General features: G+C 40.2%; 1 protein-coding gene across 7 annotated transcripts in view; it reads left to right on the plus strand.

The window, feature by feature from the left end:
• Nucleotides 1–7,660: 7,660 nt before the first annotated feature.
• Nucleotides 7,661–20,715, plus strand: part of LOC126162877 (WD repeat domain phosphoinositide-interacting protein 2) — an 84,761-nt gene continuing 71,706 nt past the window's right edge. For 4 of the 7 annotated variants that reach the window (XM_049919665.1, XM_049919667.1, XM_049919666.1 and 1 more), the window contains exons 1-2: nt 7,661–7,890; nt 8,393–8,475. In XM_049919665.1, the coding sequence (XP_049775622.1) occupies nt 7,754–7,890; nt 8,393–8,475 (220 nt within the window). In that variant the 5' untranslated portion in view covers nt 7,661–7,753. The remainder of the gene's footprint in view (nt 7,891–8,392; nt 8,476–20,715) is intronic. The other 3 variants (XM_049919670.1, XM_049919669.1, XM_049919671.1) reach the window with 1 other exon arrangement.

Raw genomic sequence — 20,715 nt, forward strand, 5'->3', positions numbered from 1 at the left:
CAATTACATGTTAGTCCAGTCTGTGAAATAAAATTGGGAAAATAATAATGTAGTCGTAAATTATCGCACAGTGCTAGAAAGGAGTGTCATGAACATCATTCTAAAAATCCTGACCGATGGGGTGTGAGCATTGGGGTGATAGTGGCTTTAAATCTCACTTTCTTACGTTTTCTTCAAATAACTCCAAAACAGCGGCTGCTAGCGAAAATGTTTCTTAGTGCAAATTGAGCTACATTAAATTTCCTGCAGAATGGGTTCTATTAATTTTTTCGCTAGGACTAATAGTTTCCAATGCGGGGATAGAAAAATCGCAAATTATTAAAAATATAGTTCTAACGATAGAAAATTAATATTTATCTTTAAATGAAGAGGGTTAAAAACAAATATTAAACGTGTGTACCACATCTATGTGCACTAGAACCATAGTAAGGGATAAATTGTGTTCTGGGGGTGTAACAGGTTGGAGGGGGAAATGTATGGGGTAGCACAAGGGAAGGTAGGTCACCAGATTGTTTTCACACACTTCCCTCCTTCATAGGTCTGCAAACTGAAGGTCGAGCAAGTGATTCCCCACTCCATCTACACCACTACATCACAAGAAACAGCTACAGGGTGTTTCACAAAGTTATATGGGCCCTCAGCAGCGTCTCCTATGAACCACTGGCAACGCAGAATGTAGACATGCCCAGGAGCGTTTATTAGCGACAAAGTGTGTTAATGCTACGTGCGAAGCAGATATTAGATACTAGTACTAACACAAGTAATGCATATGGACTGCATCTATGTAAGTCTCTGCACACTGTTGAAACTGATTCTTGGTAATCCTGTATGCAGCTGTAGAATTCTTCTGGGAAAAGTGGCCTCCTCCACTACGATTACTGCTTGCTTTTTAGTTTACAAACTATATCAACAGGCATTTCCTGTCCAGTTCTCTTATGTGAGTAGACGAATTAACTTCACTGAGCTCGTGTTCATACGGTGAAGCTATTTTCAGTTTATTAAATGATTACTTATTTGCAGTTGTTAAGTGAGCTACTATGGGAAAATGGAACCAACAGCTGCAGCTCTCTAGTTCAAAAATGGTTCAAATGGCTCTGAGCACTATGGGAATTAACATCTCAGGTCATCAGTCCCCTAGGACTTAGAACTACTTAAACCTAACTAACCTGAGGACATCACACACATCCATGCCCGAGGCAGGATTCGAACCTGAGACCGTAGCGGTCGCGCGGTTCCAGACTGAAGTTCCTAGAACTGCTCGGCCACACCGGCCGGCAGCTCTCTAGTGTCTACCACGATGAGGAGTCGTTACCAAGTGTAACGCGCTGTCAATATGAAATCGAAAATGGAATATTTTTCACAGCATGAGGCGTATCAAATGCATCACTCCAGCCTCAGCTCTCCCAAAATTTGAAGAGATCCAGAGGATGAAAGTGTCCCTCTGGAACATAAATAGGTCACATATGTGTCAAAGAATTATGGATACGTCAACATAAGTAAAAAATGTATTACAGCGGATTACTATTCTAGACTTGAACATGACTTGTCCCAATCCATCAGACATATTCACACCTATCTTGGAAGATAGACTATGGATGTGTGGTAAGTGACCCCACTCACTGCAGCCCACACTACAAGTGCCACCAGTTCCTGAATGGAAAAGATTTATGCAGTCTACCTATAACACAATTAGTGGTGAGAGGAGCGCATTAACTTTCTAGTCATTCATTAATTCATGACCAAGTGCCTACAACATAATTACAAGGCGCAATGCACTGTCAACGACAGACAGTAGCAACGTGCGACATTTACCAATACAGTCTTTTCCCAGCAACACTACATACGCCAATGACGACATCACACTTACAAACGAAACACATAGGAACGTATTTCACATAATTGCTCACTGAAGAATTGTAAGCGAGAAGTCGCTCAACAAACTGAAAATAGCTTCACCAAGTAGACAAGTGCTGAGCGAAGTTATTTCGTCTATTCACATAAGAGAACTGGGCAGGTAAATATGATGAGGCGTAGTCTGTCTATAAACTGAAAAGCAAGCAGCGTTCAAAGTGGAGGAGGTTACCTTTCTCAGAAGAATTTCCCCTCTAGCAGTGTAGAACAGTGTGCAGAGATTTACGTATATTCTGGCCATATGCGTACTTGCGTTAGTATTTGTAACTCATATCTGCTTTGCGTGTAGCGTTAACACACTTTGTCGTAAATAAATATTCCCGGGCGTGTCTGCACTCTTCGTCGACAGTGTAGTTGCTTCTGGTGACACAGTGGGGTAGGTAGAGCGATGAATCATACGATCAGACCTTCAGTTTGCAGACCTGTGAAGGAGGAAAGGGTGTAACCACAATCCGGCAACCTACCTTCCCTCCCTCTCCTACGTCACACATCTCCCCCTCCACCCTGTTACACCCCTGGAACACAATATATCCCTTAATACGGTTCCACTGCGATTAGGTGTGGTACGTACATGTAATATTTATTTTAACCCACTTATTTTAAAGATAAATATTAAATTTACACAGTTAGAGCTACGTTTTTAACAATCTGCGATTTTTCTATCCCCCGAAGACGGAAACTGTTAGGCCTAATTAGGCCTAGAAAAAAAAATCAATAAGATGCCTTTTGTGAGAAATTTAATATAGTTTAATTTTGTACTGGAAAACATTTTCGCTAGACGCCGCGGTTTGCGAGTTACTCGAAAACAAGGTAAAAAGAGACCTTTAAACACACCCCACCCCAGCGCTCACAGCCCACCGTTCAGGATTTTTTAGAATGTTGTTCAGGCGACTTCTTTCCAGCACTGCGCAAAAATTTTCGACTACGTCGTTTTTTTCGTCTAATACACCTTTTCTAGTCTTTATTGACTGGCCTACGTCATCAATGGGCCAGTGGGCCAAACACACAAGGTGGGTAGCATCTGACTCGCGGCGTGTAGTGTTGCCTAACAGATGAAGATCTTTTTACTTTTCCAATGATGCAAGACGTATAGTACTCCGACGACCAAATGATGCGGTTACCCCGCATTGTATGGAGGGTGTAGTTTGGAACGGTGTGCTTCTGTGCTAATTTGGGGCTGTTTTTCTTGTCATGACTTAGGCTCACTCGTTCAGGTTACCACGCACATGAATCGCTGTGGACACTCCCATCTTCGAAGTCGACAACTGCTGTGTCCACGGGGCTACACACAATACATTCCTCGTTTGTGAAAAATTGAAGCACCCTATCGCTCCTTTACTGACCAGATAAATCACTCAGTTTTAATCTCTCAGAAAATGTCTGGGGCTATTTGAAACAGTGGGTGCAACATATCAATAAAAATTCCCGCAATTTGTATCTCTACTGCATCTAATCATTCATTAGCTTCGGCTGGATATGCCATGCCTGAAGAAATTTTTGGATTCTCTTCTTCGCCGAAATCAGGCCGTTATCAAGGCTAGAGGTGGTGTTACGTGTTAGCAGCGTTATATTTCTGTCCACAAATCAGCGCGGATTTAAGAAACGTCGTTCGTACGAAATTCAGCTTGCCTATTTATCACATCATATTCTGCGAACCATGGATGAAGGGCAAGAGGCAGATTCCATATTCCTTGATTTCCAGAAAGCGTTTGACACGGTGCCCCACTGCAGATTGTTGACGAAGATACAAGGATACAGAATAGCAAACCAGACATGTGAGTGGCTTGAGATTCAAAATGGCTCTGAGCACTATGGGATTTAACTTTTGAGGTCATCAGTCCCTTAGAACTTAGAACTACTTAAACCTAACAAACCTAAGGACATCACAAACATCCGTGCCCGAGGCAGGATTCGAACCTGCGACGGTAGCGGTCACGCGGCTCCAGAATGTAGCGCCTAGAGCCGCTCGGCCACTTCGGCCGGCAGTAGCTCGAGGACTACTTAAGTAATACACTACTGGCCATTAAAATTGCTACACCAAGAAGAAATGCAGATGATAAACGGTTATTCATTGGACAAATATATTATACTAGAACTGACATGTGATTACATTTTCCCGCTATTTGGGTACATAGATCCTGAGAAATCAGTACCCAGAACAACCACCTCTGGCCATAATAACGGCCTTGATACGCCTGGTCATTGAGTCAAACAGAGCTTGGATGGCATGTACAGGTACAGCAGCACATGCAGCTTCAACACGATACCACAGTTCATCAAGAGTAGTGACTGGCGTATTGTGACGAGCCAGTTACTCGGCCACCATTGACCAGACGTTTTCAATTGGCGAGAGATCTCGGGAATGTGCTGGCCAGGGCAGCTGTCGATCATTTTCTGTATCCAGAAAGGCCCGTACAGGACCTGCAACATGCGGTCGTGCATTATCCTGCTGAAATGTAGGGTTTCGCAGGGATCGAATGAAGGGTAGAGCCACGGATCGTAACACATCTGAAATGTAACGTCCACTGTTCAAAGTACCGTCAATGCGAACAAGAGGCGACCGAGACGTGTAACTAATGGCACCCCATACCATCACGCCGGTTGATACGCCACTATGGCGATGACGAATACACGCTTCCAATGTACTTTCACCGCGATGTCGTCAAACACGGATGCGACCATCATGATGCTGTAAACAGAACCTGGATTCATCCAAGTACACCATCGCAGGCGCTCCTGTCTGTGATGCAGCGTCAAGGGTAACTGCAGCCATGGTCTCCGAGCTGATAGTCCATGCTGCTGCAAACGTCGTCGAACAGTTCGTGCAGATGGTTGTTGTCTTGCAAACGTCCCCATCTGTTGACTCAGGGATCGAGACGTGGCTGCATGATCCATTACAGCGGATAAGATGCCTGTCATCTCGACTGCTAGTGATACGAGGTCGTTGGGGTCCAGCACGGCGTTCCGTATTACCCTCCTGAACACACAGATTCCATATTCTGCTAACAGTCATTGGATCACCACCAACGCGAGCAACAATGTCGCGAAACGATAAACCGCAATCGCGATAGGCTACAATCCGACCTTTATCAAAGTCGGAAACGTGATGGTACTCATGTCTCCTCCTCACACGAGGCATCACAACAACGTTTCACCAGGCAACGCCGGTCAACTGCTGTTTGTGTCTGAGAAATCGGTTGGAAACTTTCCTCATGTCAGCACATTGTAGGTGTCGCCACCGGCGCCAACCTTGTGTGAATGCTCTGAAACACTAATCATTTGCATATCATAGCATCTTCTTCCTGTCGGTTAAAATCGGATCTGTAGCACGTCATCTTCGTGGTGTAGCAATTTTAATGGCCAGTAGTATATAACCCAGCGCCTTGTCCTCGAAGCGAGTGTTCATTAGAAACAGGGTTATCGTCGTTAAGTGTTCCAGGGGAGTGTGACAGGACCACTCTCATTTTCTATATGCGTAAATGATCTGACGGACACGGTGAGCAGCAATCTGCGTTCGTTTTGCTGATGATTCTGTGGAGTACGGGAGGGAGCCGTCGTTGAGTGACAACAGGAGAATACAAGGCGACACAGACAAAACTTCTAGTAGGTGTGATGAATGACAGCTTGCTCTAAATGTAGAAAAATATTAGTTAATGTAGGTGAATGTGAAAAACAGTCCCATAATGTTCGAATACACCATCGAAAAAGTTCAAAGAAAGGCAGCACATTTTGTATTATCGCGAAATATGGGAGAGAGTGTCACAGAAATGATACAGGATTTGGGATGGACACCATTAAAAGAAAGGCGTTTTTCGTTGCAACGGAATCTTCTCGCGAAATTCCATCACCAACTTTCTCCTCTGAATGCGAAAATATTTTGTTGACACCGACTTACATAGTGAGGAACGATGACAAAGATAAAATAAGGGTAATCAGAGCTCGTACGGAAAGATATAGGTGTTCATTCTTCCCGCGCGCTATACGAGATTGGAATAATAGAGAATTGTGAAGGTGGTTCGATGAACCCTCTGCCAGGCGCTTAAATGTGATTTGCAGAGTATCCATGTAGATGTAGATGAGTAGTATACTGCTTGGCACAGTCACATCAGTTAAATATTTAGGCATAACGTTGCGGGCCAGTATGAAATGGAACGAGCACGTTAGGATTGCACTGGGGATGTGTTCTTTACTACTCTTGGAGTGTTTGGGTTCCCCACCAGCTCGAATTAAAGGAAGATGTCGAAGCAATTCAGAGGCAGGCTGCTAGATTTGTTACCCTGCCGGTAACGAATGTTACGGAGATGTTTCGTGAACTCAAGAAGAAATCTCTGAAGGGAAGAAGGCGTTCTTTTCGCGGAACGCTGTCGAGAAACTTTTCATGTGAAGCTGACTGCAGAACATTTCGCGTACAGTTCACGTAAGGACCACGAAGATAAGATAAGGTAAACTATGGCTCCTACGGAGGTACATAGGTTGTAATTTTTCCCTCGCTCTGCTTGCTAGGCTTTCGCACTACTTAATCTAACTTACGCTAAGGACAACACACACACCCATACCCGGGGGAGGACTCGAACCTCCGACGGGGAAGCCGCGCATACCGTGACAAGACGCCCCAGACCGCACGGTTACACCGCGCGGCGAGTGGAACGGGAAGGGAAATGATAGTAGTGGTACAAGGTAATCTCCGCCATGCACCAAGCGGTGGCTTGTGAAGTGTGTATGTAGATGTATATGTTTTTAAGGGGTGACTGATTTTTTTCACCGATGTGCTTACATTCTGTATATCTTGTTCATATTATCGTACAAAATGATGACAATATGAATAAATATTATCATTATTATTAACTGAAATGTATCGGAAGCAATGCGTCGCTTTCGTCGTAGGAAATTCATGTAAATAATTGTTGGAAAACGTGTGATTCTTCGTGAAGAAAGATATTTAAACATGTCAGAGTGTTTTAATTCTTCAAGTTAAACGCGCTATTGAATCCAAATATGTTACAAAAGTGAATAAACACACAGTCAGTAGCTTTTACGAAACCTTTTCGTAGTGTTAGTTGGTATGCACTTAAACGATGCTTTGGAATTCGTGCATCTGAACATGTTACACACCTCCATAACAGGCAGGTACCAGTGATATACATTTACTTTATAATTTGTGTATTTCCGCAGAGGGAGACACAGGGTGGTAGGGCGATTATTAACAGGCCGTTAATTAAGAAAGCGATAACTTAAGTCGTAAAAACTAAGTGAGGATATGTACAGCTCCCACACTTAAACGGGTTGTTTCTTAAAAAAGAAGGACTATAATGTGTTTCAATTAAAATGTTCGAAGGGTCATACTGCGCGTCGTCGAAATTCGTATGCACTAGAGACAATAGGATAACATCAACAAAAGATTGCAAATATAAGGAGCTAAGCTTCATTTTAATAAATAAATGAAGAATCAGACATAGGCGGCACAATAGGTTCGCTTTTTCATTTTTGACGCACAGAAGATATGTACGAACTAATTTAATAACGTACGCTATAACATAGAATAGGATGTTGGGTCGTTAGGTGCGATTCCTACTCCTTTGCAGTACAATCTGTACAGTAACCCATGTTTAATCTTTCATATGTTGGTCGAAAATGCACTAAAACGGTTTAAACACTGCTCACTGTGCGCGCTTGCGCACTTTTACTGCCCCCGCCACTTGGTGCATTTCATGGACAATGTTGGATGCCCTGCTTCGCGTCATTTGTTGCTCAATGGTAAACAACTGCGCGGAGCCATTGTCAGCTGTTCGTTGTAGTCGATATGGAGTGATCAGACCAAGGTCGTTAATTTTACGCAATATTTATGCAAAATTTTGCTAAGAACGTGGATGTTTTGACGCAAGGCTTAAAAGCTGGCATATCAGGACTAATGAACCTCGCAAGCCAAGGAAGTGATCCTAATAGTGGGGTTTTCTTTGTTAATTTTAACCAAGATTGCACGTAAGTAATCAGTTACACTTCTGTCACTTAATGATATTTGGTTACGACAATTTTTGTCAAAGGCGTAATGCTGTGAAGCGTTTTGTATATTCTGGACGAGATTTGTGTAGGAGACACCAAGTACCTGTGTAAGACTGCAGCATTAACTACTAAACAGGAACTTGTGAAATTGGCGTTGACGTTTATTTTTGTTACTGTTTGCGTCTGATTATTCGTATGCTGCTTTGTTATTACAAGTATTGTTTGCTTTCTGTAAAAAAAAGAACGATTGGTCTTGCCCATGTTACATTCTAGTGAAAGTGAAAACATGAACATTAGAAGTAGGACAGTTGTGCAAACTGAACAAAGGGAAAAGGGATGACATCATATTTATGTTGCAATTACTTAGTGACTATTATCAATAAGGTTCATTGAATTTTACGTCAAGGGTCATCATCTACTACATGTTATTGTTTTCATGTACTAGGGTTTCACAAAATAACTGTGAGCACTTCTTTTCTAGGTCTCTAGCTGTTGGAACAAAAACTGGTTATCGTCTATTTTCTCTCAATTCGGTTGATCACTTAGAGCAGATATATGAAAATGGTAAGCAATCTAGTTCTTATTAATGTGTTTGAGCCCAGGATATATCTATGTTGGAAAACTTAACACTGTTTACATTGCTCATTATGGATTCATTGCATCAGAAGTTCTCTAATTTGATACATTGTAGACAAAAAACAATACACTGGAACTAACCAATGACAAGCCTCACAACTCTGTAGACTAACTTGGAAACATTAAACTGAATGTATTAGAATAGATTAGATTAATTATTCATACCATAGACCCTCAAAAGAGGGGATCCTCTGGGGTGTGGAACAGGTCAGATAAACACATTACAGAAATGTAATTAGAAGAACTTGAGTTTCATTACTTTTAATGTTCCCCAGTCAATAAACATTAAAATTATGTACATGAATTAAACTTAAATTTCTAATATTTACAGGTTTAATACTTACATCTGCTTTCATTAAATCCATCATTCACACAGTAGCTAGTTAGTTGGCTATTACAACCAAGTATTGTCAAAAATTAAAATATAATAAATTTTCAATAAAATGGTCTACTGCACTTGTTGAGAAATTCATGGATGGAATAGGAGTTTGTCACTGAAAATTCTTTTAAATTATGTTTAATTTGTGCCCTGTCAGAAACTAAACTCTTAGTAGTTGCTGGTAATTTATAGAAAATATGAGTTGCTGAATACTGGACTCCTTTCTGGGCAAGAGAAAGTGATTTTAAATCTTTATGTATATTGTTCTTATTCCTAGTATTGATACTGTGTACTAAGCAGTTAGTTGGCAAAAGAGATGTATTATTTACAACAAACTTCATTAAGGAATAAACATACTGAGAAGTAGTGGTTAGTATGCCCAATTCTTTGAATAGGTTTCTACATCATGTTCTTGGATTTACACTACACATCACTCTTATTATATGCTTCTGTTTGTGGAGTTACCCCAAAATATGATACCATATGACATAGTAGAGTAAAAATAAGCAAAATATGCCAGTTTTTTATATTTATATCTCATATGTCTGACATCATTCGCATTGCAAACACAGACTTGTTTAGGTGCTTTAGCAGTTCGTTAGTATGTCGCTCCCAACTAAATTTATTATTAAGTTGTAATCCCGAGAATTTTACACTCTCAACTTCTCCTACCTCCATGTCGTCATATTTTATACACACACTAGAAGGAAATCTCTTGGAAGTTCTGAACTGCATGTAGTGGGTCTTTTCAAAGTTTAATGACAGTGAATTGACAATGCACCTCTTATTAATGTCATTAAAAATTTGATTAGCTGCTCTTTCTAAATTTATATTTGATTTACTGTTTATTGCAATGTTTGTATCATCTCCAAATAAGACAAACTTGGCATCTGGTAATATAACAGATGACAGGTCATAGATATACACAAGAAAAAGTAGTGGGCCTAGTATGGAACCTTGGGGAACACCACATGTAATTTCTTCCCAGACAGATGATGTCTGATTGCCTACTGCTGAAGTGTTACATAATGACACCTTTGTTTTCTATTAGTAAGATATGACTGAAACCACTTTGCAGCACTACCAGTGATGCAATAATATTTTAGTTTACTTAAAAGAATGTTGATTCACACAGTCAAAAGTCTTTGACAGGTCACAGAATATGCCAGTTGCCTCTAATTTGTTGTCTAATGAATTAAGGACATTTTCACTGTAAGTGTGAATAGCCTTCTCAATATCAGAACCCTGAAGAAACCCAAATTGTGACTTTGACTGTATGTTATTTTCGCTCAGGTGCTTAAGTAGACACTTGAACATAACCTCTCAAAAATTTTTGAAAAAGCTGGCAAAAGTGAGATCGGTCAGTAATTTGACGGCATTTCTTTGTCCCCTTTCTTGTGGAGAGGCATAACTTCAGCATATTTAAGCCAGTCCGGAAATGTTCCTGTGATAAATGATTGAGTACACAAATAACTCAAGATATGACTAAGCACACATGAACACACTTTTATTAATTTTGTTGATATGTTGTTATAACCACTAGAATGCTTTGATTTCAAGTACTTTATGATGGATTCTGTTTCTGTGGGTGAAGTAAGTGTAAATTCCATTTTACTGAGTTTGCTTGTGTGCACTGGTCTCAGGTATTCCATTGCATTATTTACTGAACCTGACAACCTCATGCTATCAGTAACAGAGACAAAATACTTGTTTAAATAGTTTGCAACACAACATGTATTTGTTACCAGGGTTTCATTTATTTTTAGAGCTATTTGTTCCTCTTCATTTCCGGTCCTATCTGTCTCTGACTTAACTATATCCCATATTGTTTTTATTTTATTGCTGGATGTATTTATCTTCTTCTCATAATGCAGGTGTTTATATTTCTATATAACCTTCTTCAATATTTTGGAAATACGGAAGCATTCGATTCCGCCCGTCTGCTTTGACCCATGACGTCACAAATATAGCGGAAACGACCATAAACCACTATTCCAATATGGCGCATATAAAGTGGTTACGTACACATTATGAGGACGAAAATAAATCGAAAAACAAACACGCACACGTTTCACAAAAAGTCTAATGACACTAACGGGACAAGCGCGGGAAATAGGGGGTTTTTGGGTGGGGACAAACTAAATATAAACAAATTAATGATATGAATATAATAGAAGGAAACATTCCACGTGTTTATTTGTGTGTCTATCGACCTGCCAGCGCTTTTGTTGGGTAAGTCTCATCATCTTTCTTTTTAAATATAAACAAATTTAGACACCCACCCCCATACAAAACCATGCAAGACGACGAATAAAACATAAATCACAAAACTCCCCAAATACCACTAAACACAATATCATCTGGAATCGGACACTTCCCTTTACCTATATAGCTCAAAAACATCTCCCGATACCAATACCAACATTCACATCCACACATTGGGATCGAACACTTCTCTTGATGTGTTATCCTTACGACATCTCCACATACAGCCGTCCCTGGTCCGAGACGCCGGAACTTTAAGTAAGCCTCATTTCTTCACAACATACTGAACACTTCACGACTTCATCCAAAAATCCAAATAATTGAAGAAATTTTACTAGAGACAACGCACTGTCCCCCATCATAGCCAACAACCGAAAACTGTTGACCCTGTCAGTCATATCCATACCTACCAAAGACATAAAAAAAAGCAATTTCCCAAATTCACACACGACGCCACACTCGCAAACTAAACCAAAGACATCACCTAACACACCACCTGAGAGCACCACCGATCACATCAAAACGACACCTACAAACACGCCACTCTCCAAACTAAATTCCGTGACGTCGTGACGTCACACACCAAAACAGCCTTACGTCACGGGTCAAAGCCGACGGTTGGGATTGGACGCTTCGGTCTACCCAATATTTTGCAGTAATAGTTTTAGAGTATTTATTTAAAATTCACAGTTGTGCCTCATTATCTGGTTGTTGTTATCATGACTCTTTGTTGAGTAATATACAACTATTTTGGCAGTTAAACTGTGCAATATTTTTCAGAGGGCACATGCCTTTATGACCAGTCTACAAATGTGAATTTCTGTACCAATGTTGGGACTGAAATCTTCTAAGTTGAGAAAACAGAACATTGCAATATTTCATGAGTTGCAACGTCGTCGTGTAGTAGAGCTCGTGTTATGTTGGAAGTGACAGGCAACATTAAGAAAAGTAGAAATTTTTATTTTATGTTTTTATTGTCATTTTTGTGTTTCATGTTCCTCGTATTGTCATTTAAAAGCTTAGCTCAGTATTTTTGCTCTTTTCTTGTATGATGTATTTATTGCTTTATCTCATGCCATAAATGGGGTTTGCAGTATCATCTGTAACCCGAGATTCATTACAAGTATCTGATCAGGTATTAAAGACTGCTACTTCAGATAACTTTTTTTTTTTTTTAAATCTAGATGTTGAACCTGTGTGGCTTGGGGACTATGTGGGTAAGTGTCCGACTAAATCGAAAAATCTGGTTTTCGATTCCTGGTTGGCCTTTTTTTTTTGCAGTTAACAAGACTTTCGTCACTGGAATTGTCTTCTTATGTCCCAACATATTTTGGATCCCAAGTTCAACTTTATGTTGATCCCCGTAACATCTGAGTGGCACAGTTCTTTGGTTGACGGGAGGTAGGTCATACCACTTCCATCAGAACTGGAGAGTAAAATATTTTGATGATGCCATTCTTCATGTTGGTGAGGATTTTACATATGTTTAAGCTGACAAGGGTTGTATAATATTTTGAAGATGCTTCAAAAGTGCAGGGGACATTCTTTTGAATGAGTATATGCATTAATGCACTTTTTCTCCCTGTTACTGGTATATGAGGTAGGTAGCCCGGCAATATTTCTTTGACATTTAATTTACCATCTGTTAAATAGTGATATTTTCATGTTGCAGTGTCTTGTGTGATAAACATAGTGTTAAAATTTACAAAATGACTGCAAAGTAGATCATGGAAGATGAACCAGTAAAAAAAATCTGGATTTGGTGTACTATTTTAAGCTAACATTCACACATAACCATAAACTATATTGTGTAACCAGAAGAGGTGTTGCATTTTTTTTTTTTTTTTTTTTTTTGTCAACTAATTTTATGAGACTCATTCATAACCAGTTTAGTACAAGTAGTGTAGTTAGCCAGTGACTTCCAGTTCACTGATTGATTGATTCATTCGTTCATCATTCTCCATAGATCCTACTGAGAAAATATGACATTATTAACAATAAACAATCGGAATGTACTCAATGCTATATCTACATCTACATTTATACTCCGCAAGCCACCCAACGGTGTGTGGCAGAGGGCATTTTACGTGCCATTGTCATTACCTCCCTTTTCTGTTCCAGTCGCGTATGTTTCGCGAGAAGAACGACTGTCTGAAAGCCTCAGTGCGCGCTCTAATCTCTCTAATTTTACATTCGTGATCTCCTCGGGAGGTGTAAGTAGGTGGAAGCAATATATTCGATACCTCATCCAGAAACACACCCTCTCTCAACCTGACGAGCAAGCTACACCGCGATGCAGAGCGCCTCTCTTGCAGAGTCTGCCACTTGAGTTTGTTAAACATCTCCATAACGCTATCACGGTTACCAAATAACCCTGTGACAAAACGCGCCGCTCTTCTTTGGATGTTCTCTATCTCCTCCGTCAACCCGATCTGGTACGGATCCCACACTGATGCACAATACTCAAGTATAGGTCGAACGAGTGTTTTGTAAGCCACCTCCTTTGTTGATGGACTACATTTTCTAAGGACTCTCCCAATGAATCTCAACCTGGTACCCGCATTACCAACAATTAATTTTATATGATCATTCCACTTCAAATCGTTCCGCACACATACTCCCAGATATTTTACAGAAGTAACTGCTACCAGTGTTTGTTCTGCTATCATATAATCATACAATAAAGGATCCTTCTTTCTATGTATTCGCAATACATTACATTTGTCTATGTTAAGGGTCAGTTGCCACTCCCTGCACCAAGTGCCTATCCGCTGTAGATCTTCCTGCATTTCGCTACAATTTTCTAATGCTGCAACTTCTCTGTATATTACAGCATCATCTGCGAAAAGCCGCATGGAACTTCCGACACTATCTACTAGGTCATTTATATATATTGTGAAAAGCAATGGTCCCATAACACTCCCCTGTGGCACGCCAGAGGTTACTTTAACGTCTGTAGACGTCTCTCCATTGATAACAACATGCTGTGTTCTGTTTGCTAAAAACTCTTCAATCCAGCCACACAGCTGGTCTGATATTCCGTAGGGTCTTACTTTGTTTATCAGGCGACAGTGCGGAACTGTATCGAACGCCTTCCGGAAGTCAAGGAAAATAGCATCTACCTGGGAGCCTGTATCTAATATTTTCTGGGTCTCATGAACAAATAAAGCGAGTTGGGTCTCTCACGATCGCTGTTTCCGGAATCCATGTTGATTCCTACATAGTAGATTCTGGGTTTCCAAAAACAACATGATACTCGAGCAAAAAACGTGTTCCAAAATTCTACAACAGATCGACGTCAGAGATACAGGTCTATAGTTTTGCACATCTGCTCGATGACCCTTTTTGAAGACTGGGACTACCTGTGCTCTTTTCCAATCATTTGGAACCGTCCGTTCCTCTAGAGACTTGCGGTACACGTCTGTTAGAAGGGGGCAAGTTCTTTCGCGTACTCTGTGTAGAATCGAATTGGTATCCCGTCAGGTCCAGTGGACTTTCCTCTGTTGAGTGATTCCAGTTGCTTTTCTGTGCCTTGGACACTTGTTTCGATGTCAGCCATTTTTTCGTTTGTGCGAGGATTTAGAGAAGGAACTGCAGTGTGGTCTTCCACTGTGAAACAGCTTTGGGAAAAGGTGTTTAGTATTTCAGCTTTACGCGTGTCATCCTCTGTTTCAATGCCTTCATCATCCCGGAGTGTCTGGATATGCTGTTTCGATCCACTTACCGACTTAATGTAAGACCAGAACTTCCTAGGATTTTCTGTCAAGTCGGTACATAGAATTTTACTTTCGAATTCACTGAACGCTTCACGCATAGCCCTCCTTACGCTAACTTTGACATCGTTTAGCTTCTGTTTGTCTGAGAGGTTTTGGCTGCGTTTAAACTTTGAGTGAAGCTCTCTTTGCTTTCGCAGTAGTTTCCTAACTTTGTTGTTGTACCACGGTGGGTTTTTCCTGTCTCTCACAGTTTTATTCGGCACGTACCTGTCTAAAACGCATTTTACGATTGCCTTGAACTTTTTACATAAACACTCAACATTGTCAGTGTCGAAACAGAAATTTTCGTTTTGATCTGTTAGGTAGTCTGAAATCTGCCTTCTATTACTCTTGCTAAACAGATAAACCTTCCTCCCTTTTTGTATATTCCTATTTACTTCCATATTCAGGGATGCTGCAACGGCCTTATGATCACTGATTCCCTGTTCTGCGCTTACAGAGTCGAAAAGTTCGGGTCTGTTTGTTATCAGTAGGTCCAAGATGTTATCTCCACGAGTCGGTTCTCTGTTTAATTGCTCGAGGTAATTTTCGGATAGTGCACTCAGTATAATGTCACTTGATGCTCTGTCCCTACCACCCGTCCTAAACTTCTGAGTGTCCCAGTCTATATCTGGTAAATTGAAATCTCCACCTAAGACTATAACATGCTGAGAAAATTTATGTGAAATGTATTCCAAATTTTCTCTCAGTTGTTCTGCCACTAATGCTGCTGAGTCGGGATGTCGATAAAAGGAGCCAATTATTAACCTAGCTCATGCATATGTGCTCATGCTGCTTAAATTTAATTTAATAAATTAGAAAGAAACCTACTATTACTCTGCTGTATTAAATCAAATAAGTTCTGTTCATATACTTTTGGCAAATAAATATTTGAGTACATCAATATTTTTCAAAGAAAATAGTTATCTATGTATACTGATGCAATGCCAATGAGGTGCAAGCTGGTGCTATTCAAGACTTACTTCGCACCCACTCTAATTTATGGCTCAGAGACTTGGACTATGACTAGAAGAGAGGAGAGTAGGATACAATTCAGTGAAATGAAGTTTCTGAGACGTATGCTAGGGAAGACAGGAGAGACAGTCAAAAATGAAGATGTTAGGAAGGAAATTGGAGTGGAGAAGTTGACTGAGAAAATTGAAAAGAATAGATTAAAATGGTTTGTGCATGTGAAGAGGATGGGAGAGGGACGAATACCAAGAATGATGGAGTTCAAGATTGAGGGCAAGAGGCCAAGAGGAAGACCGAGAACAAGATGGATTGATACAATAAAGATGAGTTTAAGGGGGAGAAACTTGCTATGGAACCACAGTGTGGAAGAAGAATGGTGAAGACAGAGTAAAGCGGTGAAGTACCATTGATACCCCAACCCGACCATATTTTGGATAGAGGGGAAACGAAGATGATGATGAGTGGTGCAGAGTCTAGTTTACAGTACATGAATACTTGTCATACAGCTTTACAATGAACACTGCTACTTACCTTGTTGCAAATTTTCAGTCTTTGAGTCTAGACAGTCAGATAATTTGTAAGAACAGTGACTGATGTAAGGGGGGGGGGGGTTAATTTTCTTTTGAAGTGCTAGGGATTCTCGATTTCTTGTTTTGCATTAGGCGGGAGCTTGTTGACTACGTTAACACCACAGTACATAACCCACTCTGTACCCTAAACGCAAGGCCAAGTCTGTGTGAAACATATTTCTGTGTTTTATATTGTGATTGTGTAGCTCGTAGTTCAGCTGAAACTAATTCTATCATCCACAAAAAAGATAATATTTTTGAATAATAAATTTGTTAGCGAGTGAGTGTAAGAGTTCAAAGAGCTTTAATGAAGCTTCTGCAAGATATTGAATAAAACAACAAATATACTTGTACTAGTTGCTGTTTATTTCCACAATGCATTTTGGAAGTTTAAACATCAATCAGGTGGATTTATGTGTGTTAATGTGGTATGTGTGTATTGTGTTGTGACTTTGGAGTAACCTCTTGCACTGTCTCCAGTAATTGCTGGCTCCATTTTCTGTCATGTTACATCACATAAACCATCATACTTGTTGTGTTTCTTATGTGATGTACCATGCTAGAGAAATGAGCTTATGACCTCTGGAGACAGTGCCACAAGTTACTCCAGTCTCGTTACACAATACCCACATGCTGCTTTAATCCACTTAAGTCCACTGGATGATGGGGGTGGAAACCTTCAAAATACAATGAGGAAAAAAATAAAGTGTGACCGGTTACGTAAACTTATTGTTTTGTTCGATGTCAATAATAGTCATGGTTCATAGTAAAGCCTAACCAAAAGTGTTCACATTGAAAGTTCTCAAAGGTGCAAGATTATCTGCTTTTTGTGATATATAAAAGCAGAACAATTTAAGCATGAATTAGGGGAGAAAACCTCCTGCCACGTACTACCTATTATCAATATTACCTATATTACCAATTAAAAACCATCTCAGGTGTTCCCCGGCCCACCTTCCTCGTACAACAATAGTGCTGGTAATTTGTAATGTTATTCATTATGGACACCTAGAGACGATATTGATCGTGTGGATACAGTTGTGTACGGTCTGGATTATCTCAGCCCTGCCAGTTGTCTCCAAAAAAAGGCTGTGTGTGTGTGTGTGTGTGTGTGTGTGTGTGTGTGTGTGTGTGTGTGTGTGTGTGTGTGTGTTCGCTTGAAGGACTGTGCTACAAGGTAACAGGCTGAAAATTTATATCTTAAAAGATGAGAAATTATGTTTGTGCAGAAGGTAACAGGCTGAAAATTTATATCTTAAAAGATGAGAAATTATGTTTGTGCACGTTCCTGCATAGAGAAACTGCAGGGATCATTGAAAATTAGAAAGCGTTTTGAATAAGGTTATCTGTGTGTAGTTGTATCTGAAGCAATCCAGGTGTATTAGAGCAACTGTAAAATATACTCATCTAAACAACCAAGCACTAACAAACACTGAAATAAACTGCTAAAATAAAGTTTTGCTGCACCTTGTGATATACATAGCTTGTTGTTTTTTTGCTTGGTAACATTTTTCTCAGTATTCTTTTGACCACAGGAAATCACTACATACAACCGTCTACGTATAAGGGACAAAAAGAATGTTTGCATTCTTGGTGCAGTTCAGTAGAGTGTACAGTCTTTTCGATATGCCTTGAAGACTCATGTCAGTGTTGACCATCTCAAAGTTGTCACTTTATGGAAAGGAGGGTTGTCAGCCCAAAAGTTCCTAGTTAACTTCACATACACAACATGACATCATTCAGACATTTAGCTCGTATTGTGAGAGACAAAATATTGACTGACTGCCCTGTAGTCATCACTTGCAGTCCCCAAGATCAGCTGATGACTGCTACATACAAATTATGGCTGGTAGGTATGCCAAGGAGAACATAACAGAAATATGTGGTGCCTTTTTTGGAGACTACTGGGAGGGCTACTGTACACAACTGTATCCACACGATCAGTATGGCCTCTAGGTGCCCATTATGAATAACGTTACAAACTCTCAGCACTGTTGTTGTACGAGGATGGTGAGCCAGGGAACACCTGAGGTGGAACCTGGATCAGTGGTATCAGTTGTCTTTATAGATTAGTGCAGGATTTGTCTAAACCCTGATGATTGTTGTACAAGTGTGGAGCCAGCCAGGTATCAAATGCATGTATCTGGTGTTCCACAGGTGTAGTAAGGGGTTGGGTATGCGGTATTTTGGTTGGCATTCTGTCTGGTCTTTGGTTGCCTATCACTGCTTGTGAGGGTGATGTGAGGGCTGTGTAGAGTTAGGACAGGATCCTCCAATCTGTTGTCTAGCTGGTCCACAAATCATCATTCCGGAAATGGGTCCATCTTTGAAGTCAGTAATGCATGAGCACACCATGCCCACCTCATGAATGCTTTCTTGCAGGAGACATGAGGCAAGAATCAAATGAATGGAATGACCAGTGGTATCTGCTGACATCAAACTGGTAGGGCATGCTTGGGACCAGCTGAAATTTGGAGTGCATCGTAGGAGGAACTCTCCTCTCACACTGAATGACCTGAGGAAGGCCACTGTCAAAGAGCAGGACAGGCTTGAAGGGCAATGTAATGACCACATTGTGGCCAGTGTGCCAAGGAGGATTCAAGCATATTACAATAAAGTGTATTAAGCAACACTGTATTGAATATTGCCAACAACAGATTGTGATTTCACTGAAGTGCACTTTCAAACAGACTGGCTTTATTTTGGTTATTGTTATGCTTTTGTTTAGTTATGAAGATTTTTTTCCCCCTTCCATGAAGCTCATTCTTTCATTCTGTGCCCCTCATGGACAAACACCAATGTGCAATTATATGTTTAGGTGGCGCAAAACTTATTTGAGCAATTTATATTAAGCATAGTGCATAGTGAGTATTTTAGCTGTGTGATCTTGTTATAAGTTGTTGTTTTGATTTTGCTCTGTGAGACGTATTAACAATGAAATATATACTTCACGAAGTATTCTTTGTGTGTTTTATAATGTAGCCAGTCATTATAGTAGGGTTAGATTTTGGAATTTTGCTATTACTGCCAGTACTGCAGAGTACATTTAGCATACAGTTACACACTTGTGTGATTCTTATTTTAAACAATGCTAATGTTAATCTCCACAGCATGTATTCGGAAATACAAATGTAAGCCATCTGACAATGTGCACTAGAAATAGCAATAGCCAAAAAAAGTTGCTTAAAGAAATCAAAGATTAAAATAGTAAAATATGTATTCACTACTCATTGAAAGTTATCTAAATGCCCATATAATTAGACTGAGAAATCTGCAAAAAGAATTTAATTAAGAGTAGTTAAATGAAGGTTAAAATTTAATGTTCCACTGGAACAGATTATTAGTTGAGATTGGAATACGGCCTAGGAAAAATGTGGTCTTCTCCATGTTTAATCTTCTTGAAGACCCGGAACTGGATGGCTAGATGTTGTTTAGATCCCCCCCCCCCCCTTCTTTCAAATAAGAACCAAGTGTCATAATTGCCGATGATGCAGCACGAACAATGCCTCTGTTTGCACCACTTCAGCACTATCAAAATGATGTCATCATCAAAGGAGTTCTTCATGTTCTGGAAACAGCAGAAGCTTGGATGGGGCCAAGTCAAGACTGTATGGAGGATGAATGATGACAGTGAAAGCATTGGATTGTTGCAGATGTCGCAGTGTTCGCATGTGGCCTGGCTTTGTCATGCTGAAGGAGATAGTGCTCCATGTGGAATGAACTCTTCGAATTTGAAACTTGATTGCTGTGTGCTGTTTCTCAAGCACTGACATAGTTACGTTACACTCTACCGTGTTACACAGTAATTCAGAGCCCTTTAGTGGCAGAGGGCTGCAAATGTGTAGACGTGAAGAATAAAGATGTAGAATGTTAACAAAGTTTCTTATTTAGAAAAAGCATGAAGAGTTTTCACATAAATTTGGAGGCATTATGTTTCAGCATGCCCTCTTAGTACGACTGTGACATCTGTGTTTGATATTTGTGATGAATTGAACACTAGGAATTAGGAAACCCAACTTACTGAAAGAAAGACACCACAAGCATTTGACATGAATCAGAGAAACATTGAGAGTTGGGCAGCAGATCTGCTTAGTAGTCGATAAATTAGCTGACGCTCTACTGACTTATGGAGAATACACCAAGAGCAGCAGAACCCACCCAGAACAACAATTCAGTAACTACAAATCCACAGTTTTTCATTAAAAAAAGGATTTGACACTTACCTTTG

This window comes from Schistocerca cancellata, chromosome 2 (assembly GCF_023864275.1).
Source record: "Schistocerca cancellata isolate TAMUIC-IGC-003103 chromosome 2, iqSchCanc2.1, whole genome shotgun sequence".
NCBI classification, from domain to species: Eukaryota; Metazoa; Arthropoda; class Insecta; order Orthoptera; family Acrididae; genus Schistocerca; species Schistocerca cancellata.